We start from the raw sequence: 27,032 nt of genomic DNA on the forward strand, positions 1-27,032 counted from the left end.
CCGCAGCAACTGGGTTGTCGTGGTGCGGAAATTTTTGCGTGTTTCTTGTTTCTTTTTTTTCTCTGAATGCGAAAAATCGTCACAAAAACAAGAGAAAGTTAATTATTATGGATCTGCGAAAAAATGGAGTCACTTACAGCTCTTCCAACAAAAGCTTAATTAGACAAGACTACCAGCACATGGACATAATGTCCTTTCACAAGGTGGAATTCGGTGCAGAAAAAAAAATCCGGACCCGACATGTCTGAGCCGAGAGGAGCCGATTGTTGGTCTTAGAACTAAACACCACACTAGTCGTTTATGACTAAAATTTGGTTGCCCAGTCATATTTATCATAGTCTTCCTGAAACTACATGCTAAGTATGCTCAAATAACAAAATTGCGTTTATAAATCTAGAAAAGTAGAATACATATAAGAAGTGAAACAAATAGTCCATCCAGGTCAAAATTGACGGCGGATAAAGCAAACCCAAATGAAAGCAGTTGAAGGTATATGGTAAAATGGAATCTTACTAAATGAAAAAAAAATGGAAGAGGAAAAAGGAAAAAAAGTGTTTCAATTGATGAAAGTATTAATGTCTGCTAGATTGTTGTCTTCCTCCCACTGAATAGAGGTTAAATCTGATATTTTGTTTTCAAGCAAATTTTGTAATCTGAGTTGTTTCAGGAGACACTGATGCTCGTAATTTGTTGGATCTGTATACTTGAAACAGTCATCAAAATAATCCACTGAAGTAACATTGATTCTTGTGTCCGTATTAAAAGGATTTCCCCATTCGATATCGTCAGGTATATTATTTAAAGCACTAGCTGATTTGGGAAAGTTTTCCTCTCTAGAAGTATTAGAGCTGAACATGCTTTGGATCCCGTTATCCAGAGGATATTGTCTTGTTGGCTGCGTATTGATCGAGTCAAAGGCAACATAAGAAGCAGGTGCACTAAGACTTGTAGGAGATGCCGCATTTGCATCCACTAATGATGGCATCCTAGAAGAGTATTCGTTTGCATAATTTGAGAAAAACAAAGTTAACTCTTGTTCTTGAGGTGATAGAAACAGCTCTGTTGAATGTGGTGAACTTTGAGGAAATCCTCTATTTGGTGAACTAAACACCTCATCGAAAAGCTGAGGTGACTGCGGAGGCATTTTTGGTTCTTCGATATTCACATGTGAATTTAAACTTTGATTGTTGTTAACAAAATCATTGGTAATATAATTATACTGTATTGGAACTGACGCTGGTACTGGTAACGGTACCGGCACTTGGATTGGCATTGGTACTGTAGATGGTGTGATGGTAGTGTCAATGTTTAACAAAAAGAGTGCACTACGTGACACCCTCTTCTTTGAACCATCCTTTGAAGAATCAGAAATAAAAGAAGGGTTGGCCAGTTTGGCGTTGACTATAATTGAAGAATCAGATACAAAACTATGTGGCAAGGAATGTTTCTTGTGTTCTAAATATTCAAAACATCGATCCCCGTATTGTTTGGGTGTTATACCAGTCATATTCTTAAAAGTACGATGAAAATGCCAAGGACTCAGTTGTGACTTAGCAGCCAATTCTTTGAACCCCAATGCACCGCCTTTACGTTTATTTGTTTTTAATCTCTGATGTTGCATTATGAAAATGCCCTTCTCAACTCTATACGGGGACCACTGTGTTTCGTCATCACCAGGGGTCTTCTGATGCTCTTCAGTGTAACTGTATCTTCTAGAATATTCACTGCCTCCTTGCTGATCCATTTTTTTGATTGAATCATCTCTCCCCACCAATTTATCATTATATATAAATTGAAGTCCAAAGAGAGTGGACAGTGCAGCTAAAGCTATATGTCGGCATGCCATATCGATCATTTTGAGATGCTCTAGTTCGTTTGTTTGAGGAAGTTTATCGTTGTTTGTAAATTGCAAAAGCTTCTTCTGCAACCTTGCGTTTTTTATTTGCATTATTGCCTGCTTGTAAAACTGCTGGCCTTTTTTGATAAGAGGAGGAGTAAATCCTATCTTCTTATTGACGGCATCTATTGTAGAGAACAACAATTCCAAATCGATTGTAACAAAGTTTTCTCTTAATATGTAGTCAGATTTCTCATTCAAATTGGGCAAACAGTGATGGCAAAGTCTGAAGTCTTTTTCTAGGGCCTCCTCAACTGTATCGACAAAGATAATGGACTTAGAATCTTCGTCACTGAAACTGAACCCACAGTTGGGTCTGCAGCATACATTCAAGCCAATATGGCACACGAAAAACTTATCAGCAGCAAACGGGTCCTTGTTCTTGAAGGCCTGCCACTTTGAGGTGTCACTCAAATAGAACATTGTGTGTTTATCTTGTTGTTGTTTCGTAGATAGTCTATGATTGTCTCCTACAGAAAAATAGGACAAGAGAATAGAAGTTAAGTTAGTCAAGCACAACGTCAAACTCCAAAGCATCCATTGGGGGAGATGCAATTCCGAGAAAGAAAAAAAAAAAGAGCATGGAACAGTGTTCTTATAAAAAAAAGGTTGGATACACCAGCACCTTATCCACAATACAATAAGAAGCTTCATCATGGACTTATAACTTACAATACATTGGGAAATTCATGAACAATCTGCAGAGATCTCCGTGCCTCAATACGGTAAGTTCCTATGCAATGTTATACTTTGCAATTTCCTAATGTAATCCAGATTTTTTAGCAAAGACAAAACTTTCGCGATGGGCGTCTTCTACTAAACCGCAAGATCTACTACGCGGGCAGAAATTCCGCATGCATCAATTATGGTTCTTATACAGCAAGTTCTGCTTTTTTCGCGGATTACTGCCCTTTAAATGCATCTGATTTGCCAGAAATGTAAACTATTATATTTACCACACTAAACATTACCATGTTGCTGCAACCACTAATATGCTGCACTCTAAAAGACAATGGTTCCCAATGTGTGTCTCCTATAGTAGTCAAAAACTGCTGATACAACCAACATTATTTCTTGTTTAGAATTCTATTGAACTACACAGAACCGTACCATATACATGTACGTGCAGTTTTGAGTCGGCGAAAAATCTACTAAGGTTGTATAATAGAAAGTAGTGTTCTACTCGGTTGATGCACATAGGATAAGGGAACTACAGAACAACTCATCTAAGCTTCATCAAACATGACGATGTTGAGAAGGTTAGAAGTAGAATTACCTGCACACTATTTAGCTTTGGCAAACGCGCTCATATCGAAGCTTAAATGTGTTGTTTTTTCTTGGCGGATACTCTTCGGTTTATGAACTTATCCTGAAAACTCGGTCCAGCATCTCCTTGGTGAGATTTTTTCTCGCCCGCATGAAGACACTAATTTTACACTTAGCCCCCAACAGAATTCAGAATCCTTATTTCCGGTAGATTTTCTCTCTCCCCCCAAACAAGTATAAATGCCGTAGCGACGCGCATGTTCACATGACCGCTGAGACATATATAAGGTTAGCAAAAGTTTTTCTACATGGGACATTTTCATACCGCTCTAGTAACCAACAAGAGGCCAAGTCGATATCCGAATACTTGCAGTTTCTTGACAATAGGAGGTGTCTCGGTAATGAATGGAACAACCAAATAAAATATGCTCTACGAAGTACGGATTTAAGTCTGCCAATTTAGATACAGTCAGGTTACACTTGCATGCATCCACAATAAACGCTAAATTTATGGTACCATTAGTTTGCTCTAGGTTTGGTGCATATAAAAAAGGTTTTTGTTTTTTTCTCTTTAGAGGAAGACTGTAGTCCGACGGTAGATAAAGCGTTAGAGATGGTAAAATGGGAAAGAATTTAAACTTTCTCAAAAGATACCTTTAGGTTAATTCTCAATCAAGCGTGTGGGGCTTGTTCTCTGATCTTTCTCGCTACTGAAACATCTCATGGGCACAGGTTTAGCGTATGGCATGTATAACCACCAATACCAAACAAAAAAAAGAAAAGAGGAAGATCCTTTTTTTCTCTTAGACTCGCACAAGCCTCACGCTGTTCCAGACTTGGCCCGCTGTCAGCCAGTTTGATATTTGCAGATCTCGATTATCTTGGCTGAATCCGGTATCTTACCTCCAATGGGTTTTAGGTTACATGGATCTAAATGAACGATAAAATGCAGGGGGGGCGAATATACTCCAAATTTAACTCTACACATGTGGTAACTAGTCTTGCTGTCAACGTTGAGCAAATGACGGGGATTATCACACATGGACATGAAGCACACCATGTTACCACTCTCAAAGTTTAATTACAATAATGATGTTTTGGTTGTTAACCTAAATCTGCTCTTAGAGATTATTCACTATATAACTATTGTTCTTAAAGAAGGTGAAATTATATAGCGTAGAAGTGGCGTTTTTTTTTCTCTTATTATTGACATCTGAACTTTTGGAGGTTAATACTAATAGAAAAATGCATCGATACTCTAGTGGCTGAAACATATATCAACTCTGCATAATTGTAATTTCTTTGTGGAATGTGTACAAAGCCCATCAGCCTCCTTCTCATCAATTTTTTTCTTGCAAGGACAATCCTAGTTTGTGAGGTAATTTTCTTCTCCATGTTGGTTATTGAAAATGGGATTTGCACCTAGTTATAGCACTTTCATTTTTTTTTATTATATTTATGTACTATTTCTAAAAGCCGGGATTTGCATACTCTCCTATCTTCACAATTCCGAAGAATGTCATGGAACCAGCTATTTGCTCAAATATGAGAAAATTCTTACAGCATGTAACATACTAGTAACATACTCGCAAGGCATGAGAACAGATGTACCAATTAAACAGGTGGATCTGACAATCGCTGAGATCTCAAGTCTAGAAGTATGGTACGAAAAGCAAAAGGAGGATATCTAATAGATTTCCGCCTTTTCTGATTTGTATAAAAGAAATTACAAAAGCTGACTAGAAAAATGGTGTTCCTTTTGTGGGTGCCCCGTATGTGATTGTAGATTCAGTCACAAATTACCATGTACATTGGTAATGTTTTGTCGAAGCAATCTCCACCTTTCGACAAATGGATACTTTACCTTATTCTTTTATATGCGGTTTACATGAAAAAAAAAATTGAAGAAAAAAAAATGGCTAGTAATTGTAGGCGCGACATCTCAGAAGCTACAGATGAAGAAAAACGAATTTGTGAAACACCAGGATACATTTTACCAAGTTTAACAGAAACGGAGGTGACGCAGATTCCTTTGAAGGAAACCACTTGGCAAAGGAACTGACATGTCTAAAAACAGCAGAAGGGGGAGAAACTATCAAAAATATAATGATGGATATCCAGTTAATCAGCAAAACCGTGGAAGGAATTATCAAAAAAACACATATGCTAATGAATATCATGAGGAGTATGCCGAGTTACAAGATGAGAGGTATGGAAATGCGCCACCGAATAGAAATATAGGAAAGCAAAGGTTCAACAATCGTAATGCTGGTGGGAGATTACCAACTGGTCCTAGAGGATTCCAAGCCGAACCAAACGAAACATACCAAAACGATGAACCTAATTACAAAAGAAGAACAGAGCATGATCAATACTATTCAAAGAGTAACTACAAGCAAAGGAGGTATCCTAATGAATACTACGAGCATGGGTATCATCATGATAATGGCTATAACACCGGCGTTCCAATAGATCGAGATGCCGACGATGATGATGATGTTTTTCACCAACTTACAAATTCGAGTAGGAAACCTGCACCTTCGTCTCTGTCGATATCATCTTCAACTAAGGGGCAAGAGAAGCCCGATCTTTTCAAATATATGGTCAAATGTAATATCACGGGGAGTGTACATGAAAGAATCCAACAAGTCGGTGAAGGTACTTATGGAAAGGTCTATAAGGGTAAAAACCTTATCACTGGTGAGTTGGTGGCATTAAAAAAGCTCAGACTTGAAGCAGAAAGAGAAGGTTTCCCAATAACATCGCACAGGGAAATTGGTTTACTGCAATCTTTTGACCATGAAAATATTGTTGGTTTGTCAGAGATTATGGTAGAGAAAAACCAAGTTTTTATGATATTTCCATACATGTCCCACGACCTGAGTGGTATCTTACAGCAATCGAATATCCAAATATCACTGGGAGAAAAGAAAAATATGTTCCAGCAGCTATTAAAGGGAATTGAGTACCTGCATTCTAAAAGAGTCATTCACCGAGACATAAAGGGCTCAAATATCTTGATAAGTAACGACGGTGTATTAAGAATAACGGATTTTGGTTTGGCAAGAATGATGAAGAACATAGATGAAAATTTAGTTTCCCCAAACTACACAAATAGAGTCATTACTTTATGGTATAGGCCGCCTGAAATTTTGCTTGGTTCTACTGACTATGGAAGAGAAGTTGATATCTGGGGAATTGGGTGTATTTTAGTAGAATTGTTCACCAGAAGAGCAATTTTTCAAGGCAATAACGAAATTGACCAGCTACTTAAAGTTTATGATACTATGGGAACGATAAAGACAAATGAATGGCCAGATGCATTCAAGTTACCTTGGTTTGAGATCATGCGTCCTAACTACAAATCCGATTCCAAATTTAAAGAGAGGTTTGGGTCACTGTTGTCACCTCAGTGCTATGATCTTGCCTTACAGCTACTGCGAATGAATCCAAAAAAGAGAATGACTGCTTCTGGGGCACTACGCCATCCATATTTCAAGGAGGATCCGCCAGTTTGCCCATTGAACTTTTTGAAAACTGTAAAGGGGGAATGGCATGAATTTGAAGCCAAACAAAAGAGAAGATACTTGCAAAAACAAGCCAAACAGCAACAACAACAGCAGCAGCAGCAGCAGCAGTTGGTGCAAAAATCGTGATGTATTCTATAAAAAAAAAAAACATTTCAATTTAATAAAGAAGACAACAATTTATTCAGTAGTTTTTGTCACTCCTTGGCTGAATATTTTCATAACTTACAAACTTCCTAAGCCTGCGACGCAGAATCATCATTCTTTTCGACCATATATCTAACTTTGCCATGTCTACAATATATAACTTAATGACATCTTTGCTTGTAAGTATTGTAATATCGTCCCTTTGGCTGGACCAAGTCCTTGCCGGTCCTCTTCGGGAGCTAGTTGCGAAAGGTCAAAAAAGGTTAAATGAGGATGACACTTTCTCCTCTTCCAGTAAAGCAAGAGGCTCCTATGCAGTTATGTACGGAATGAATGTTGAATAAGGAGGTACCAGACAGCTTTTCGGGATCTTTTGAAGGAGTTTAAAATACGTTCGCTTTATACCCAAATGAGATAGTCTACGACACCCGTAATTGCATTGCTGGGCCATTGGATAGCTATAATACACATGAGAAAACAATAAAGAAAACAGTTGCAACAGAAGCTAACCAAAGTAAGAGTAAATACATGGGAATAGACGCACATTCGGAATTTAAACTTATATTATTCCCAATGCTGGGATTTGCAAACGAAGTCTATAGAATTTGTGTCCCCCACCATTTTGATGAGTGGACTAAACATACCATACATGCACCTAAAAGTGATGGGCATCCCCTTTGTTATACAGTCAGCTTAAAATGACATGACTAGTTTTTATTTAGAAGACAATGAAAAAGTCTTTAAGTTGTATATTTCAAGAGAATAATAATCATTATGATAGAGGCTGGCCAAATAACACCACTAAGGTTTTAGGGGAAGATTTTGTTCTAGCTTCCACTGAAGTTCCTGAAAATACATAGTCGGTATTAATGCAAATATTACCAAGGTTACTTGCCAAGTTCTCCAATGAGCCGATTATAGATCTTGATGAGGAAACCAGTAAAACGTATTGCACGACTGAAAAAGAACTTCCAACAAGTAAGCAGATAGAAAAGGCTATACAAACTGGTTTGATACATGAACCAGATATAATCACCCAACCATTAATTGGTGTAACTTCTACCGTAAACCCCATTCCTAATAAAGCCACGTTCCACTTGCTGAAAAGACATAAAGCCTCTACACTTTGGAATTCCTCAAATATTACGAATTATCAACAATTACGGAATAAAAAGGAAAATCGCCATAGAGCCAAATCTGGTGTAGACGTGGTAGCAATAATTGCAGTTAATACCGATGCTCGAAGGGATGCCACAACGGTGAATACAGCGATTCGTACGAAGTATTCGAGCAGCGTACCATTAGTTGCTCGAGTTTGCAATGCTATGACCAGATTGGGGCTATCCTGTCGTAGTGGACATCTACAACTCTAACAACTTGTCCTGCGTTCAAAACACTTGAACGTAATCCTACAAACATTAATATTAATGTCAAAGAAAATAAGGGGTACAATAAGATACCAAATACAAAATCTTATAATAGGGACGGCACTGTTGCACTCACAGTAGCAGAGACCACAGCTCCAAACCCCAAAACAAAAGAGTTACTACGACAACACACAAAAGTTTGACTAAGACCAAACAGTTCTTTTCAACGGCCACAGGAATAGAAACCATCAAGAAGTTCAGAACGATTACACAAGTACATACTAAAGTATCCAAAAAGCACGAAGAGTATGAACACGATGCTGAAATTTAGATGAAAGGAGTACTTTAGACTATTCCCACGATGAGCATGACGAGGATGAAGGTAAATATGGATATGAATATGAATATGAACACAATGAACACAATTTTGGTGTATATGATAAATTAGATCTTGAATGTATCGAAAGTTCTGACTCAAAAAACAGCAGCAATCGATATTATAGAAGCAGAAGAACGGATACTGAAGATTTTCAAGTACAAACACCTTAATGGTGAGCCTATCAAAATTCCGAACTACACTCGATACTTGATTAATTCTGCTCATCTTAGGGAAGAAGGTTTCAGTTGGTACCTCAATTAAACGTTTATTCTCGAGAGTTTAGCGTTGCGCTCAAAATAACATGACTTCACTTTTGGATTTGTGCTTAGCATAAGCTTTACACTGAGTTTCCTATAGCTTTCTGGTTAGTGTAAATCGAGAAATACCAGTTCTATACAACAATCATAACTGAATGGTTTCACCAATCCAGGAAGAAGTGGGTGGTGATACTTAACAGACTGCCAACAATGTAAATTTTTGTATTACACTTCTTCCTAAAAAATGATTTTAAGGTATCTCACAATTGTAAATCATTTGACCTGAAGCAACATAGGATAAACTAATCAAATGTCCTTCTTACCCATGCATTAATAGGGCATACCAAACTTTAATTTAATATTGTTATTGTCGGACAAACGACCAAACCGATCTTCAGACTTTCAAATAGATAAGTTCTCTCTATATATTAGGTATTCCCCTCTGAGCAAAACTCTATTTTTTGAGGCCGGTGCGCACTAAGAGATTCTCATTTTCAACTTCATTTTCAAAATGAAGGTTCATGTAAAATTTTTCTTGCTGGTAAAAATCATTCAAGAAATTCAGAAGAACAGCAACACGATAGCAAAAAGATAAACACTGATTAAAATGGCTACTATTGGTATTGCATTTGGTAATTCTACTACCTCTTTTGCTACCATCAAAGATGGTAAGGTTGATGTCATTGCCAACCCGGATGGTGAAAGATTCATTTCTTCCGCTTTATCTTACGTTGATGGAGATGAATATCACGGTCAGCAAGCACTCTCGCAAATTGTTAGAAATCCTCGTAACACCATCGTCAATTTTAGAGATTTCATTGGTGTTCCATTCACTGATATCGATGCTAGATACTCCAAATTAGCTGCTCATCCAGTTGAGTTAAATGGTAAGGTTGCTTATGAAATCAACGGTAACAAGCTTTCAATCGATGAAGTTGTCAAGAGACACCTGAAGCAAATCAAAAACGCTGCAGAAGACTATTTAGGTCAATCCATTGAGTCGACCGTCATTACTGTTCCTACTAATTTTTCGGATGTTCAAAAACAAGATATAGTCAGAATTGCAGGCGAGGCAGGTTTAAAGGTTTCCCAGTTAATTAACGAACCAACCGCAGCTTTACTAGCACATTTATCTAACAAGGATTTGTTGAAAGAGGATAAGATTTACGTTGTGGCAGATTTTGGTGGTATCAGATCTGATGCTGCTGTAATTGCAGTTAGAGGTGGTATTATGACACTCTTAGCTACCGAACACTCAACTACATTAGGTGGTGCAGAATTAGATGACGCATTAATTGACTTCTTTGCTGCAGACTTCCAAAAGAAATTCAAAGCTGATGCAAAGAAGACCGAAAAATCCCTTGCAAAGCTTGTTGCTGCTTCTATCATTACTAAAAAGACTTTATCTAACGTTCAAACTGCCAGTGTCTCCGTTGATTCTTTAGCAGAAGGTTTTGACTATATGTCTTCTATCAACAGATTAAGATTTGAATTAGTTGGTAGAAAAGTTTTCTCCGAAATGATCGAATTCATTGAATCTCTGATCAAAAAGGCAGGTTTAGAAAATCTAGACATTGATGCTGTTTTATTAGTTGGTGGTACTTCTAACATTCCAAAAGTTGCAAGCACCCTGTCTTTAATCTTCCCAGAATCAACTGAAATCCATGCCCCAGCTATTGACTCTAAGCTACCAAATCCTAATGAATTGAACTGTAGAGGTGCAGCTATTCAAGCTTCTCTTATTGCAGGTTTTGATGATGAAGAAATTCAAGAATCTTTACAGCCAGTTGTCGTGAACACCGAACATATTTCTGCACCGATAGGTATTAAAGATACTGATGGTCACTTCTTGACCATTCTACCAAGAGAAACTGCATACCCAATCAAGAAAACCATCTCTTTTACAAGTAACTCAAATAATGTTGAAATCGAGTTTTACGAAGGTAAACGTAATGTCAAAGAAACCGTTGTAGAACCAGAACAATTTTCTGATGACGAAGAAGATAGTGAGGAAGAAGAGCCAGAAATTGTTAGAGAAGTTGAGTACGTTCCAGGTACCTTGCTGGCGAAGATGGTTTTGAACGGTGTTGGTGCAGGTAAGCCTGTTGATGTTATCGTTCAAATTGACAGAGAAGGTAAGATGCACTTGACTGGTAGATCTGGTGATGTTATTGTTAAGGGTGAGGTCTCCCAAGCATAAATTACTTAGATATTCTATATATATTGTGAAAGTCAACACATCCAAATTAATACAAGCCGTAGCTTAACTTTATTCAAACACTGTAAAATTCACAATTTTTCATACATTCCGATATAATTGGTGCGACATGTTTTATGTTGTGATCCACAAAGGTAGGAACATGTTGTACAACTATAATCTACTCAATTTTACTTAAGGAGATCACAGTAAAAACTATTGTAACTAAAATGTTTCTTTCACATGTATATAAGTCAACCGATTTGAATAATATTTTTATTAGACAAATGTTTACTTTTTTATGCCACAATAACTTTTTAATTTTTATAGCATCGTTTCTTAAAAACAGACTGACCATAGGCTCTTTAATTTTTTGCCGTGTCACGTGACTTTGGAAGGAAAGAATTAAGAATCAATATCATGTTATGGAATGAATATGCAAGTTACTAAAAGATAACTAGAGAATAAAAAAGCAATATAACATAGAGACGTAACTTGAAATATGCCACCCAATGAAAATATCTTCAAAGAAGGAGTTAATTTATTTAAACAGCAGCGTTATGAAGAATCTATCACGATTTTCAAGAACTTGGTGAAAGAATACCAACTTGAAGATCAGCCAGGAGATACACAAAGGAAAAATTTTGTGAATCTCTTAGATTGCTTGAGTGCCTCATACTCCAAAGTACAGAAGCTTGATAGATCAATAAAATGTGCGGAGAAAATGATTGATGTGGATCCTTTTGGATGCAAGGGATATCTACGGTTAGCTAAAGTTTATAGGTTACAAGATAGAGAGAACAATGCTTATGAAATATTAAAGCACGGATATCTTAAAATAAAAGAGGAGAAAATGAAACCACAATATACATTATTTAATGAAACATTGTATAAGCAACTGAAGGAGGAATTAAAACTTGCTAAGAAAAGAAAAGGTTTTAGGGAAAGATCTTATGATCCATTGAAGGATTTTCCAGATGAAATCATAGGTATTATATTTTCTGAATTTAGTCCATATTTTAATTTGCAGTGCTTAATAGTTTCAAAGCTTTGGTATAAGCGACTAGTTTGTGTTCCTTATATTTTTAATAACTGTCACTTGAAAAAGAATATCAGGAAACAAGAGTTTGATAGATTTTTAGGGTTCGTTAGTTTGGTATCACCAGGTAGTCATAATTTTGTTAAATCGATTAATATTCAGCCTCATAAAACAGTTGAACAAACTATAATAAACGATATATTTAAACGTGAGATCAAGGTTGAAAATCTTTCTATCGAATTAGAATCTTTAAACTTATTTTCTTTAACGAGGAGTATGAAAAATAGTAAACTGGAACTGTCATCTATAAAGTCATTAAGTATAGATCTTCCTATAATAACAAATGAGAATACCAGCATTGAGGCTGTTTTATCCAAATGTCCTAATGTTTCTAAGTTCGTTATTAAAATTCCCAAATATGATTCTCGATCACACGATACACTAAATACACCTATTACTTTCCCTTCACTAACATCTCTAACAATTGTGGTAGAAAGGTCCATGCAGAAACATCAGTTAAATAACGTCATTATAAATAATTTTCTTTTAAGGAATGATTTCCCATCTTTGGAACATCTTTCTTTTTCGAAAGTTAATCTGTGCTTTGAGGTTTTTCAAAAAATAATAACGACCAAGTTAAAGACAATTGAGCTTGAACTTGTCCCAAATATATGTATCATAAGGCTAACCAATCTGTTAATTTCTCAAGTGGGGAACAAAGTTGAGGGAAGATTAGAGGAACTTCGAATAGTTGAAAATGATGTTACCATGGAAGTACCATCACCAAATTGGGAACTAGAGCTTACCAAGTTCCAAGTGTATAAAAATTTGAAGACCTTAGTGCTACGACATAGTCACGTTACACCAAAATTACTTCTAGCTATTTTGATATCTACTTCATGTGAACTTGAAGAACTTCATCTGATTCTCAATTCTAATATTGTATTCGGTAGTAATAGACCATCTACATCGAATAGGCCGCTCTATGGCTCTGTTGATATCATTGAGTTAATTGAAAAGATCCCAAGGATAAAACAGCTATCTCTTGTTGGATGTTTTGGAATGGACAACACGGCGATCATTAGGATGGCCAAACACATAGCGATAGGAAATTTATTTGGCCATTTGAGTTACTTAAACTTATCCCTAAACAAGATTGACGGAAGGGGAATTTTACAGCTACTGGGTAAGACACCAAAGTTGAAACTGGAGACCTTGGTTATTAATTTCACTAAAGTTGACGCTAATACTGTCAGATATTTGAGAGAACTTCGAGTATGTAAAAAAATTGAATATAAGATGGATGATCGGGTGTCTCTTCTCTAAGTAGTGGTAGTGTATTAAAGATTCTAATCATGTATATCTGAGATACTTGTGGAAGGAAGTACTAAGATATGAAAATGCTACCATGATTTACTAGCGCTTATCAGGCGGTCAAAATAGCAATCGACTGGAGCGCTTGGCTAAAGTTATGAAAATTAACAGAATCCTGAATCAGGTTATATCTGTACCTTTTTCTACAGTTCGTTGTAATTCTTTGATGTTAATCCTATTGTCGTTCCATAGAGTACTTCTAAGGGATGTCTGTTTTATACGATGATATATTTGAGGGTCTAATAGACGGGATTCACGCCTTTGAGTCTGGATTGGTCAATGCTGCTTTATATATCTTAGAAGACACCTTAATTAAGACAGACCAATTTTATGAGGAAAATGGTATTCACCATGAGAGCCGAATAAATATACAAATGCAACTGGCCAAAGTATATATATGGCTGAGACAGTTTCAGAAGGCTGTTGATATCTTAAAATCGGCTTTAGAATCATCGCCCGAAAACGTTCCTGTATTATACCGGTTATTTCTATTATATTCAGATGCTTATCCCAACGAGAAGATGGCACTAAAGGTCTACTTACGGGCCGAGTCAGTTATGAAGGAAAATGGATCGTTGGATTGTAATCACAGGATCTATAAGAATTTTGTGACAAGGGGTGAAAAAATCAAATGCAAGAGGCAATCGTTTTTTATGTTCAAGGATGACACTGAAGAAATTGATAAACAGAATTTGATGAAACAACTACCTATTGAGATATTATCGAATATTTTTTCAATGCTGGATCCCAAGAGTTTGATCAATTTGTTACTAACATGTAAAGGATGGAGGTCCACAATTCTTGAATCCCCACATCTAATTGGAGCTTTTACGCTTAGTAGAGATATAACATTTAAAAAATTACAGTCGTATTTGAGATTATTTGATCAAAAGGTATCCACTTCAGAAATCATCTTAGATAAACTTTCTATTGCATTCAATTCACGTGATGAACTTCCCCTGATGAAATTGCTGCTTTCTTCTGGCCTGAGGTCGAAGAGCTTAAATATTGAAATAAGAGAAGCTATACAACCTCAAATTTGCACATTGATTAAGGAATCGAAACCTTTACTCTTCACGCAACAGACCCATTTATCGATTACTATCGAAAAAGAGGCCCAATCGATCTCATTTGTTGATAATATTTTACCTATGATGACAAATTTACAAACGCTCTATATATCCTTCAGAAACCTTTCTTCCCCCAAACAAAAGTCTTCGTCTCCACTGATTGATCTACCAAGGTTGCGATTCTTAAATATAAAGAATGAGGGAAAGCACGACCAGGTGGAAAGATTCGTGTCTGCCCTAACAATACACAATGTTGAGTCATTAACTATTGATACACGTTCAACGAACATATTTTTAAAATGCATTCGAACGGCAAATAAATTGAAACATTTGAAAATGCGGATGATTCCAATCGAATTGTTTTTATATGATTTCATGATTGAAGGCCGGCCAGGATACGAAAGAGTTAAGGAGTTGGAAACACTCGAGTTTGATACTTGCCCTTCCAGTGTGGATCATATATTTGGACCGAGGGTACAATTCAAGGAATTCAACAATTTAAGAGTCCTTAAGTTCAGAAATTCTCAAATTACGGTAACTACCATTGAAGCTTTCTTCAAGACGTGCAAGAAAAGTTTAAAGGAGTTGGACGTCTTGGAGAAATCATTGCTTTCGTACAAGGGCTCCAATACAAACAACAACGGGACGTTTAGTTTGAAAAATGTCTTGGAAACTTGTACTGGTCTGGAGGAGCTCCATATAACCGACAATAAAATCAATAGTTCCAATTTCACGCAAATAGCTTTTGATATTGCCATGTTAACGAGACCAATGAAGTTGAACTGCTTGGAGTTGTCAAATTCTTCTATTCCATCATCTTCGTATATTGTGCTGTTCTTATCAATCAAGACTAAACTAACTATCAAAAGAATGATTATACATCAGCAAAACCCCGATGTTCAACTAATATCATTCAGTGAGGAATTGAAAAGAAGTAAGGTGGTAGGTGAGTTTTGTTTCATTTAAAAGAACGACTGTTGTTCTATCCCTTTTCTTTAGAATATTTCTATAAAGCTCCATATTTTTCTAACAATGCTTTCTTTTTTGCCTTCTTTACGAGTTTATCTTTTTCCTCTTTTTCCTTCATCTTCAACATGGCTGCGGTAGGAGAAATTTCTGTAGCATACTCGGGATTTACAACTTTCTCAGTGTTTTCAGAATCCTGTCGCCATTTCTTTTGCTGTTCCGATTGTACACTTTTGGCAAACTTTTTCAGTTTCTCAAACTCCGCCGCCTCACCGGTAAGGTACCGCACAAATTGCCCCCTCTCATTGAGATAACCTTCCTTTAGATCCTTATAAACTCTAGATTTAGGATTATACCTCAATTCTTCTCCGGTCTTGATGACTTCCAAATATCTAGGCTTATCCTCTAACGACCTTGTTATGATTTTATCGTTGGGATCCAATGCCAAAGGGTTATCTTTCATTATGGCCTTGACAATTGTGTCCTTATCGTTTCTATCTGCATCTTGGTTATCTTCGACAAATTTCGATAAAAGCCTTTCCTCTTTTTTCTTCAAGTTATCAACAATTTCTCCATACTCTTCATTGATATCGACCCCACGCCATCTGTCCTTCACCTCATCCCAATCTTTAGCTTCCTTTTTAACATAAGTGACCCCCCTCTTGTCCTGCCTATTGTTATCTCCATCGTTACGGTAAATATATGAAATTGAGTGAGGTTTCTCAAAACATTCAGACTTCTGATGCTTACCCCCGCAGTTTCCACATCTACCCTTCTTTTTCCACTCTCGGACTTTCCTTCTCAATGAAGACGTGTCTTCTTTTCGGCTTTTGTTTTTGTTATCATTATTATCATTATCATCAGTCTTATCATTAGCAATACCATCGCTACAACGATCCACTTGATCCTCGCCATCGTCATCACATATAGCCACAAACTCATCAACAATGTCCGAACCGCTCTTGGCTTCATTATAAGGAACAACTTTACCTTCTGGATCGAGTCTTTGATGCTTCAATCGATCGACACTCTTGTCGGCTATTAGACGGTACATTTCATCGTCGCTCTTCCTCTTTCTACTCTGGGAATCGACCTTCAATGCTTCATTCTCGTAGTACCACGGCGTGCTTGAAATGAATTTCGGAATGTAGTCATTCACTTTCCTCCCCGTCTCCGAATTGACATATGTTCTCTTGTTGGGAGGCCCCTTATTTGCCGCGGCCTTTCGATCCCTGTTCATGTTTCAACGCCTCGATTGACAGCAACAACAAAAAACCCTTTATCAAATTAAAGAGAGCAAGTCCCTTGCTACAACAAAAACTCAACTCTAAAGAGACACTTCACCTAACACAGCCACAATATCATCAATAATGGAGATTTTTAGGGATTTTTTTTCCTTTTCCTTTTCCTTTTGCGTTTGACTTTGCCTATTGAAGCCTTCGCGCCCTTGTGAATTTTTTCGTGTATTATTTAGTCTCTTTTGTTTAGGGAGAAAATGATCAACTGAATTTTTCTAAATTTTTTTTTTTTTTTTTCACACAAGGAAGAGACTAGACAGTTATACTCTTTAACAGATTTTAACTGTAGTGAACAAGGACAAAGGAGGAAATGGCGATGAAGACGAATGCGTTTGTGAGACAACTAGCATCCAATAAGAGACAGGTGAGGGAGAATGCGCTTTCCACCTTGAAGAAATTCTTGTCTCATGAGGAGAAGGCCAAGAAGCTCGATAGTAACGACCTCAAGAAGTTATGGAAGGGTTTGTTTTACACCATGTGGTTCTGCGATAGGCCACTGCCGCAGCAGAGACTTGCAAACTCGTTGGCGAGTCTCTTCAGCGAAGATATAGTTGATGAGAAGTTTTGCGACTTTGTTGAAGCGTTTTGGAGCATTATGATGAAGGAGTGGAAAGAGCTTGATAAGTGGAGGCTGGACAAGTATCTGATGTTGATGAGGTATGTCGTCAGAGAGTGTCTTGTGAGGTTGAGACAGAACAAGTGGGACGAACAAGCCGTTGAGACGTATTTGAGCTGTTTGAAGAAGGTCGTTCTAAAGGATGACGTCAAGGCCTCACGTGCCATTACTTACCATATTATCGATGTGTGGGTGGACGAGTTAGAACGGGTGATATTTGGCGATGACGATGACGATGACGATGACGATGACGACAACGACAACGACGATACGCATACAAGTGAACAACGGGTCAAGCTGAGAAAGGAGATACTTGAGCAGGAAAATGTTCCAATGGACGTCCTGCTAGCTCCCTTCAAGGAGCTAGCTACTCGTGGCCACAGCGAGGCACTCGTCAAGAGGGTACGACTCGAAGTTCTAAGGGACGAACGTCTCGTTGAATTGGACATTGACTTGTCTGTCCAGGGAGACCACAAGCATACACAGGCGGACGGTTCCGATTCTGCAGAAGAAGAAGAAGAAGAAGAGGAAGAAGAAGAAGAATGGAAAGGATTTGGCAACTGACATACTGCCCTCTCTCCACTCTATGTTCAACAGATGTATTGCTCAAACCTTCATCTCTTTTAACCTGTATCTGTTACTCTGTATAGACAATATATAGTGCCATCCAAGTGCAATTGCCACTCAATGGAAACTCGCACGCGCCAGAAATGTTTCTTTCAAATGGGGGAAACTTCCAACGTGGCCTCTGAAAAACTCATTTCTCTCCCTCTTACACATATTGCACAATGGTCAATGTGCTGTTGTGCATCTCCATCTACCAGTACAAGACCAAAAGAGACAGTACACACACACACTTATACAGACACAGACAATGGCAGACATGGAAAAGATGACAGACGCTCCAGTGGAGTTCCTCAGAGACGGCGCACGTTTCCTCCAAAAATGCACAAAGCCCTCTCAGAAAGAGTACATGCAATTGATCAGAGCAGTCGGCATGGGTTTCATCATGATGGGTGTTGTTGGCTACCTCATCAAGTTGATCCACATTCCGATCAGATACTTGATTGTCTAGTTTCTCTGTGCTTTCTTCTTCTTCTCTCCCTCCTCTTCCAATGTATATTGATCTATACGCCCTGTGTATTTATAATACTCCAGCTCAAGTATCCGTGGGAGATGCGAAAATGTGATTTTCGCCCCCCCTGCCGCCGCAGCGGTCGCAGCGGCCGTCGCCCACCTCAGTGTGCGGCATGTTTTTTTCAAATTGTGCACACTGGAATCTTTCTTGTATGGGGAAGTCCCCAATGGGATTGTACATGTGTGTGTTGTAGACGGACATGTGTGATTCTACAATTGCACACAGGACAGAGACGAGATAAGATCGTGACATGAGTTTCCTGTCGTTGTTGTCCTCCGTGACAAAGGACAAGAAGATCCAGGAAAAGGCCAAACATGCCCAACTTGGAAATCATCCTCCTAACCCGTCAACGTCATTACAGGACACGTTGGCTAAGAATACCCCTTTGCAGACACCGAATAGGCCATCCATAGCAAGACAAGTAGGTAGGAAACCATCCAAGCCACAGCCATCCTTTACGCCTTCAAATGTCTATGATGATCCCGCCGTTCAGCGGTTAAAGGAAGCCAGGCGAGTGGAGAGAGAAAGACTAGCACAGAAGAACCAAGGAAAAAGACAAACATCGACAAGAACAAGGGCGCCGTCGTCTCCCAATGGTTCGGTGACATCAGCAGGCAACTCGAGACATCGATCGAAATCCACAACTCCAACAGCAACAACAACAGTAGAAAAACGAAATAACAGGAAAGATTTGGACTTATCACTGCCAGAGGTATCCAAGTCAAGGTTCAAATTCAAGCCTTCAATACATGGTGGACGGGCTGCCAGCCCCACCCAGAAGACATCCACTGGTGGCACTGCTGGGTCCGGTCCAAATGGAAAGCCTAGTAAGATGTCCTTCAAGGAACTGATGGATAAAGCCTCCCATATCGAGAAACCAAAAGTTGCATTGCCGCCAATTATAACCCACAGGAAACAGGAGAAACCTCGTCCTAGTAAAGCGTACCAGTCCTTGAAGAAATCCAGAAACCAGCAACTGGCAGTGGACAATGCCAGGTTAAAGCCAACCAGCTCAACTACTAGACCCTTGTCTAATGAGAGATTGACTTCCAAGTCTGTCTCACCAGTGAGAGACATTAGAGAACCGTCATTTGCCAAACCAAGTCCAGAGTTGCTGAGGAAACTCAAAAACAAAAAGAAAAACATGCAACTGAAGCAGAGACCATACAGAACGTCCACGTCATCTTCGAACTCTTCTCGAAGAAAAAAGGATGCCTATGACATTGATGCAGAAGAAGAGGAAGACGACGACTTTGGTTACTATGATGACCAGTACGATTCCCAGGATGATGGATTTATAGTGGACGATGAAGAGGAAGAAGAAGAATACAGAATGACACAGAGAGAGAGAAAGTTCAGTGACCTTAGATCACAGGGTTACAGCAGAGACGAGATCTGGGAGATCTTCAGCAGAGGTAAAAAGAGAGGTTATTATCAAGATGATTATGATTCTGCAGACGATATGGAGGCTACAGGTAATGAAATTCTGGAGGACGAGGAAAGAACTTTAAAACAAGCTAAGCTGGACGATTTAAGGGAACAGAGGCTACTTGAAGAACATGCTCGTAGGAAGAATAAATTATTGCACAAGTAAGATCTTTTTAATGATACCTACAGCTACATAGTCAGAGATATTTGGAACATGCATAAAAAATGTGTAGATTGAACTATTCACTGAACTCAAATTCGTAGTCATCATTAGGAGTTGGTGCTGTTCGGTTATCGCCACTAGAGTTTGCTTCAGCACTATCATTTTCGACATGGACATCATCTAAGTCTCCAAAGTCCATATCCTTATCCAATTCTTTCATACGCTCATCATCTTCATCTACCTCCTCCTCACTACTGTCACTGTCTTCGCCACCATTATAACCATCTGAACCTTCAGGATTATAAACCAAATCATCTTTCTCATTCAGCATCCCCCCTTCTGCTACACTTAAGGTACCAACAGGTGCATCGACAGGTGAAGATGGTGTTTCCCCTGACTTGGGCTTGGCAGCCGCTTTCCTCAATTTCCCTTTCCTTTGCAAAGCCAATGGAATGTTCTTATATTGTATATTGTTTTCATCCGCAACTTCATCCTCAAAGTCGCTAGCACTCAAATCAGATCTCTCATATATTGGCATGTCTTCATGTTGATAACGGCTTCTAGTCCGCGATGATGCAGGTAAAGTAATCGAACTATTGTAGAGAAAACCGCCACCACCAATACCATTGGAATCATCATTGGAAACATCCTCGCCGCTGTCATTATCATTTACCTTATACGCATCTTCATCATCATCTTCAACCTCGCCATGCTCTGCAATAAGTCTCCTGTTAATCTTTAGCCTTGTAAGTAAAACCTTCCATGCTCTCAAGTTGATTATATCTTCTCTAATTTTATTATCTTCTTCTTCCACCTCCTTTAACCCTTCACACACTAACTCAACAGCATCTTTAAATTCGTCAAAAGTTACTACACCTTGAATTTTGGTGTTGACCTCCCGATGTGATTTGAAGTCGAAACCAACAACAGCAGGCACATACTCGATACCCATTAATCTTGCTGCCTTTTCTGCATAAGGGTTCCTTATATGAACGCATCCTTCAGGAACCATCCATGGTTCGTAGATATCGATATTCTTGTATGCATTTCTGGGTATTTTTCCGTCAATCACTGGAGGAGGAACATATTTCTCAGTTTGAAACTCTGCATATAAACGCGTGTCATCATCGTTATCACCATTACCAATATCGCTGTCACTAAGCCTGAAATCATCTTCTCGTCCTTTCTTTCTTGTATTGGTATTGGTACCTTTTTTCCGTATCTTCATTGGTCTCTCCCCCATTTTTAACACCCTACCTTTCATGAACCACCCCCTTGCACTCCTTACTATGTGAACGTTCTTCCTTTTATACACAGGGATGAATCCATTCGAGGCCTTCTTCGATTTCCCCTTATTCGATAATCCACCACATGAGATCTTCGGGTACAGGATCTCATTATATTTTAGATCCGATTCAAGAACATATACCGGATGGCCTTTGAAATCACCTACGTTAGACGGCATACCTTCCTTCAGGCTCAACTCTTCAAATTCAATCTGTTCAAACTTATCAACCCGGTTATCGTTCAGTCTTTTCTTCGAACAAGCTCCTCTTAATAACGATGCCCACCACAGTTCCCATTTGGGATCTCTGGTGATTCTCTTTTTACGCACTTTAGCGTTGTACTCCTTGGCATAACGCCTTGTAACATCCCGAATGCCACCCACACGATCATAACCAACCACATACCATGCATTATTTCGGATGCTGTTCATAGGAGGCTCCAGTTTAGATTTCCAACTTACCACTTCAATTAGTTTTTTAACTATGGGATCAATGGTTATGTATTTTTTCGAATCTTTGTCCCAAACTTCAGCCCAAAATACTGGCCACCCACCAAACTTTTCAGCAAACTCTTCCCTATGTTGGGCTTGGGTCTTAGTCACTGTGTTTGTATATGCTTTTCTTGATCTCAGTGCCGAAAGGAGGTTCTCTTTTACATTTGCAGGTTTGCTGGTTTTACGTGGACTCCATTTAGATGCTTCTCTAGGCATCGAGTCTTTGTCTTCTGATTTATCTTCACATTTTTTCATATTTGTAAAATCAGGCGGTTGTATAGAAAAAACCAATCTAGCCTGAAGATTTAGAGATCTCAAAAGTGCCACAAAGCCTTGTGCCGAAATATCCCTTGAACCAACGTGAGAAAGAATTGAAGCATGGAAGTTCTCTTTCGATAACCTTTGCTTTTTCATATTCGGTAGTATTCTTTGATTTTTAATCTCTGGCCACAACTTTTTGTATAGCACTGGGGCCCTTGAATCAATTTTCCACACTCTTTGCCAATATTCCATCAAATGCCTTAAAAGATCCAACAATCTTCTAGTTTTCGATTGGGCTGTGACATTAGACTTCTGACGATGTTGCTGATATTCTTGCAATTCTTTTTTTAGTTTGAGTGGTATCTGTTTCTGTAGATTTAGCAGAAACTTGGGATCTGACAACCATGCATTTCTAGTAACACCATGTCCAACCATTACAAACAGATGCATCAGATGCAATTTTCTTCTGAAAATACGCTCTTCACTTGATATAACACTTCCCTTAGTTGCTCTTTTATTATGTGCATTCTTTTGGATGGTAATATTAATTTCTTCATTTTCACTCTCATCTCCATCTGCATCATCCATAAAAGATGTTCCATCAAGATCAACATCCTCAAATTCGTCAGAATCGATTTCTTCATCTTCTTCAGATTTATCCAAATCACCGGTGTCTGAAAATCCTTCTTTATTGTCCTCATCATGTTTTCCACTGAGTGGATCTGGTCGTTCACTTTTCTGGCCTTCGAAGCTCCGTTTCATACTGATATCATCATTGTCCTCATCGTTAATATGGATGACATATCTTTCGTCTTTTGGCTCACCATCAGTTTCTTTCTTTTTCTTCAACTCACGCATTCTCTCAACGGGACTGAGAATTCGACGTCGTTTGGGGCTCTTCAATGGCGCTTGGGTAGAGCCATTGGTCCATTTGATAGTCCGCTCCTGCTGTAACGCGTTTCTCAACAAGTCCTTGTATTGACTGGGAACACTCATTTTTTGCTCTAGAAATAAGGTAATCTCTTTTCCGGTTATCCATTCACCAATTAAACTCCACCTTGGTTCTTTCTTTGAGTAGAAAACCGTGGTATATTCAGATTGTATTTTTGTTTGCCTTTTGACCGTGGCAATGTCTACAAGCGAAGATTCATGTACAGAAATTACCAATTACTTCTCGCTTTTAAAATGGAAAATTCACCAATTTACCAATTACAATCATGGAGTTAGTTATTAACCTGGGAGTCAAAGCTTGATATATTAACGTTAAACCCTCCATTCTGTTGGCGACGGTATAAGTGTGCTTCACTAAATATGATTAGATGTATTCGTGGTCGGCCTTGCGTATCTTCATGTTATCAGCGTCGAATGTCCCCTGTTTCTTCGATGCAGAGATTAAAGAAAAGTTTACATCAAAGTATTGTTCAAGCTCCATTGAAACCTATACGCTCCTTTCAAATGTTCTCTAGCTCTCAGCATTGCTTTAACAGAGTGCCATTGGATACGGCTAATATAAGCAAAGAGATTAAACCACTATGGCTTTCAAGCCTACTGAAAAAGCAAAGTGGAATGCCTATAACTCAAGCTTACCAACAAATTTATTCTCAAGAACCAACTATTTTTGATAATGCACAAAACAATTCTAGTATTCAACAATTTTTATCTTACATTTTAATAAACAATAACAATGGCACGGATCCTGTAAATATGTTCAATAATTTCACAATACCGAAATTAACCTCGTCCGTTGAATCAGCATTCATTATTATTCTACACACCATTATTAAATCTGCATATATCGAGTATTCAAACGATTATCTAGACTTATACTTGAATAAGCTTTCTCAAGAGCTTAACTTAAAACCAACTGAACTATTCATCAGTGAGGAAGTTGAAAAGAAGTGTTTATTTAAAGAAGCGTTAGAACGTTCTGATTTTCAAATTGCATTGCAAATACTTCAAACCAGACTTCATGAAACTTATGGATGGACTAAGAATAGGGAGGCCAGACATGATAATATAATAACATGGATTAACACACTTTTTGAACCATCAACCACCCAGTGTTTAATTTCCTTAACTAAAAGTAAATCGATACCTGATATTATCGCCTATGATCTATTACAAAGAAGAATATCAAATGAACTAGAATACAAGTATTATTTTGAGCTATACAGAAATCACTCTTCTGAACTAAATTTGCTTGATCAAGAGAAACTCTATCATCTGAAACAGTATGACACCAAGTATAATAGATTTTTGAACATTCCCACACTCTTTAATAATCTATTTCAATTTGCGCTGAGGAGAAATATAGAAGACTTGCCGTTGTTAATTGATCTATTTTTGAATGAGAACAATATATCAAGCGAACATAGCTTACAACAAATCAGTGAATTGATATGGCACCTTTCTTATGATCATACAGGTGAATATATGAGTAAACCATCAAGGTATTATCATATCTCACACTCTAAGCTAGTGAGGGCTGTGAACAAAATGACGGAGAGTAATAAGTCATTAGAGTTAGATGTTACTACAATGCTTGGCGTCTCGAATTTAACCTATTACAGAAACCATGGTAATTCTATCCGGATGTTCAAGAATGCAAAAAAACAGTTTAGCCATTGGCAATTAAGTGCCTTTAAATCAAGTGAATTCAAAAGTGTAACACCTAGATCATCTAATAATAAAATTGAGAATGGTGAACTTTTACATAACATAAAGATTGATAACAATATCAAGTTTCTGTGTAATTCCATTATGCTTCTAGCTGTATCCAATGAAAACAAGGATGTAATCGGGAAAGATTTGAGCAACATATTTAAGAAGATAGAGCCCGAAATTTTGATGAAATATCCCGACGTATGGGAATTTGTAATAATCAAGATGAAATATCATGGTTTAATCAATGAAAAAATGATTGGCATGATCTTTCAAGAGTACTTAAAATTTAACAGTTCCTATAATATCAATAACTATTTTGTCTTGGATGCAATTATCAATAATACAGGTAAGTCTGAAAATTTGTTTTCCTTGATTGAAAATTTAGGCCTTGATAAAATGGATGATAATAATATTGCACACATAATTTCCAAGTTTTATAAGTTTGCGAAAAATAACTCACACAAAAGTGAATCAGAGGCATGTTTAGAGAAAGCAAGAGAACTTTACCAGATGCAGCAATTTAAGTCTACCAGGGTCAACGCTTCGTATCTACTCGGCGAGTCGATATTTTCTCCCGAATCAACTTTTGAGAGATACAACTCTATAAGCGCATATTTCAAAACGACACAAATATCAATATCTTCATTATTTGTTAGTGTTTATAAGTTACATGAATTAGGAATCTACAACTCAACGTTATGGAATGAACAGAAACCATTAAGCTTTGCCATGTCTGAATTTGACCAAAAAATTTCCAAGTCATACGGTGATACAGCTGATGGTTTATTATATCCAAATGATAACCTTTTGACTATTTACATTCAGGTGATGAAAGTTTTTGGTAAAAATAAAGAGCTGCATGCTCTATTGGATAGGTTGGTTAACTTGAAGTATCCTCTAGGTATCCAGTTGTTCAGTGTGTATTTAGAATCTCTCAATGAGTTTGATAGGAATGAACTCATCAGATGTTTGAACGCTTATGATGTGAGGTTTCAAAAACTCAGTGAATGCAGAAGCGAGTATGACTTGAGGAGAGTGAAGGCAAGGTTACCCAAAGTTGCAGCAAGTGGATCCTTTGAAGGCTTTGTTAGAAATTTAGACATGAATTGGGATATTGTGCGTAGATGGAATTGGCCTGGACGCAAGACCTGAACTGAAATATCTTAATGGAAAAATGTTTAAACTATGTATATATCATAACCACTTTATAGAGCATAAAAAACTATACACCATAGACGAAATGGCAAACTGGGAGGAACTACTGGAGAGTTATATCTTGTATTAGATCCAGTCTTTTCAATTAACCCTCATTCGCAATCACAATCGGTATACCTACCAGAGTCGTCTACTCTTTTAGATTCCATGTCATACACACTTTCCAAGTCCAAATGCGTATCATCGCTGTTTTCCCTTCCAAATCTGAGAAGCCAGATAACCTGAGACAAAAACAATCCTGCCTCCAATACAATTACCATTGCATATAAAATCATTCCCATGACGTCAAAGGTTCCAATAATCATTGCCACCATGCTGAAAACAGCACCAGAACTATCCATTGCTAGAAAGACAAAGTTTATACCGACAACCCTTCCCTTTCGTTTTGCAAATTCGAAATAAGGAGGCAACAAGCCGATTGTTAGAAAAACAGTAGCAATAATACCAAAAATCAAGTCCGGCCATTTGGTTCCCTTGGAATATACCGGCCTTAGCCAAACACTGAATCCAACTTCTAAACCCGTCCACAACCCGTAGAAAGTTGTTGCTATAGCCAATATCTTCAACCTTCCATATTCATTAGGAGGATAGTACATGCTTTGAAACCAAGCAACCGAACACAAAACAGTAAACAAATGTGGCTGGAGCTGCAAGGGTATATACGAATCTGAAATTATAAAATATATGGCCATAAACACCCCTGAAATACACCAAAGCGCCATAAAGATTGGTGGAAACCCTTCAGCATTTTTTCGTTTGTGGAGAAAGTATATCTGTGGGATGAGTTGGACACACCAAATCACCGTTCCAATAGTCGAAAGCACAGTCGATGCTGTATTTTCCTTAACCATTTCTTATATGGTAGTAAAAGTGGGGAGGATTTGTGTTAATAATAGTTCAAGCAGAAAGAGTTACATTGGCTTCAGTGACTCTTAGATAACGTAAAACGGCTGGAAAGTGCCTTATATAAAGATGCAGAAAGA

The 27,032-nt window shown here is 37.9% G+C and overlaps 13 protein-coding genes across 13 annotated transcripts; 9 read left to right on the forward strand and 4 right to left on the reverse strand.

Moving 5' to 3' along the window:
* Positions 1-556: 556 nt before the first annotated feature.
* C5L36_0A04150 (uncharacterized protein) lies at positions 557-2,554 on the reverse strand (the record flags this gene model as incomplete). Its single annotated transcript, XM_029463433.1, has 1 exon — positions 557-2,554. The coding sequence occupies one exon, from the start codon at positions 2,552-2,554 to the stop codon at positions 557-559; it is 1,998 nt and encodes a 665-aa protein (XP_029319293.1).
* A 2,672-nt stretch (positions 2,555-5,226) lies between these two features.
* On the forward strand, positions 5,227-6,819 carry C5L36_0A04160 (uncharacterized protein; the record flags this gene model as incomplete). The annotated part of the gene is made up of 1 exon (XM_029463434.1): positions 5,227-6,819. The coding sequence occupies one exon, from the start codon at positions 5,227-5,229 to the stop codon at positions 6,817-6,819; it is 1,593 nt and encodes a 530-aa protein (XP_029319294.1).
* An 887-nt stretch (positions 6,820-7,706) lies between these two features.
* C5L36_0A04170 (uncharacterized protein) lies at positions 7,707-8,210 on the forward strand (the record flags this gene model as incomplete). Its single annotated transcript, XM_029463435.1, has 1 exon — positions 7,707-8,210. The coding sequence occupies one exon, from the start codon at positions 7,707-7,709 to the stop codon at positions 8,208-8,210; it is 504 nt and encodes a 167-aa protein (XP_029319295.1).
* A 1,237-nt stretch (positions 8,211-9,447) lies between these two features.
* C5L36_0A04180 (uncharacterized protein) lies at positions 9,448-11,040 on the forward strand (the record flags this gene model as incomplete). The annotated part of the gene is made up of 1 exon (XM_029463436.1): positions 9,448-11,040. One exon carries the CDS (start codon positions 9,448-9,450, stop codon positions 11,038-11,040), a length of 1,593 nt encoding a protein of 530 aa, XP_029319296.1.
* A 499-nt stretch (positions 11,041-11,539) lies between these two features.
* C5L36_0A04190 (uncharacterized protein) lies at positions 11,540-13,402 on the forward strand (the record flags this gene model as incomplete). Its single annotated transcript, XM_029463437.1, has 1 exon — positions 11,540-13,402. The coding sequence occupies one exon, from the start codon at positions 11,540-11,542 to the stop codon at positions 13,400-13,402; it is 1,863 nt and encodes a 620-aa protein (XP_029319297.1).
* Positions 13,403-13,656: 254 nt separating this feature from the next.
* Positions 13,657-15,486, forward strand: C5L36_0A04200 (uncharacterized protein; the record flags this gene model as incomplete). The annotated part of the gene is made up of 1 exon (XM_029463438.1): positions 13,657-15,486. The coding sequence occupies one exon, from the start codon at positions 13,657-13,659 to the stop codon at positions 15,484-15,486; it is 1,830 nt and encodes a 609-aa protein (XP_029319298.1).
* Positions 15,487-15,526: 40 nt separating this feature from the next.
* Positions 15,527-16,726, reverse strand: C5L36_0A04210 (uncharacterized protein; the record flags this gene model as incomplete). The annotated part of the gene is made up of 1 exon (XM_029463439.1): positions 15,527-16,726. One exon carries the CDS (start codon positions 16,724-16,726, stop codon positions 15,527-15,529), a length of 1,200 nt encoding a protein of 399 aa, XP_029319299.1.
* A 368-nt stretch (positions 16,727-17,094) lies between these two features.
* C5L36_0A04220 (uncharacterized protein) lies at positions 17,095-17,964 on the forward strand (the record flags this gene model as incomplete). The annotated part of the gene is made up of 1 exon (XM_029463440.1): positions 17,095-17,964. One exon carries the CDS (start codon positions 17,095-17,097, stop codon positions 17,962-17,964), a length of 870 nt encoding a protein of 289 aa, XP_029319300.1.
* A 310-nt stretch (positions 17,965-18,274) lies between these two features.
* C5L36_0A04230 (uncharacterized protein) lies at positions 18,275-18,475 on the forward strand (the record flags this gene model as incomplete). Its single annotated transcript, XM_029463441.1, has 1 exon — positions 18,275-18,475. One exon carries the CDS (start codon positions 18,275-18,277, stop codon positions 18,473-18,475), a length of 201 nt encoding a protein of 66 aa, XP_029319301.1.
* A 313-nt stretch (positions 18,476-18,788) lies between these two features.
* C5L36_0A04240 (uncharacterized protein) lies at positions 18,789-20,132 on the forward strand (the record flags this gene model as incomplete). Its single annotated transcript, XM_029463442.1, has 1 exon — positions 18,789-20,132. One exon carries the CDS (start codon positions 18,789-18,791, stop codon positions 20,130-20,132), a length of 1,344 nt encoding a protein of 447 aa, XP_029319302.1.
* Positions 20,133-20,205: 73 nt separating this feature from the next.
* On the reverse strand, positions 20,206-23,166 carry C5L36_0A04250 (uncharacterized protein; the record flags this gene model as incomplete). The annotated part of the gene is made up of 1 exon (XM_029463443.1): positions 20,206-23,166. One exon carries the CDS (start codon positions 23,164-23,166, stop codon positions 20,206-20,208), a length of 2,961 nt encoding a protein of 986 aa, XP_029319303.1.
* A 315-nt stretch (positions 23,167-23,481) lies between these two features.
* Positions 23,482-25,986, forward strand: C5L36_0A04260 (uncharacterized protein; the record flags this gene model as incomplete). The annotated part of the gene is made up of 1 exon (XM_029463444.1): positions 23,482-25,986. The coding sequence occupies one exon, from the start codon at positions 23,482-23,484 to the stop codon at positions 25,984-25,986; it is 2,505 nt and encodes an 834-aa protein (XP_029319304.1).
* A 155-nt stretch (positions 25,987-26,141) lies between these two features.
* On the reverse strand, positions 26,142-26,900 carry C5L36_0A04270 (uncharacterized protein; the record flags this gene model as incomplete). The annotated part of the gene is made up of 1 exon (XM_029463445.1): positions 26,142-26,900. The coding sequence occupies one exon, from the start codon at positions 26,898-26,900 to the stop codon at positions 26,142-26,144; it is 759 nt and encodes a 252-aa protein (XP_029319305.1).
* Between the last annotated feature and the right edge of the window lie 132 nt (positions 26,901-27,032).

Source organism: Pichia kudriavzevii, chromosome 1 (assembly GCF_003054445.1).
Source record: "Pichia kudriavzevii chromosome 1, complete sequence".
In the NCBI taxonomy this organism is placed as follows: Eukaryota; Fungi; Ascomycota; class Pichiomycetes; order Pichiales; family Pichiaceae; genus Pichia; species Pichia kudriavzevii.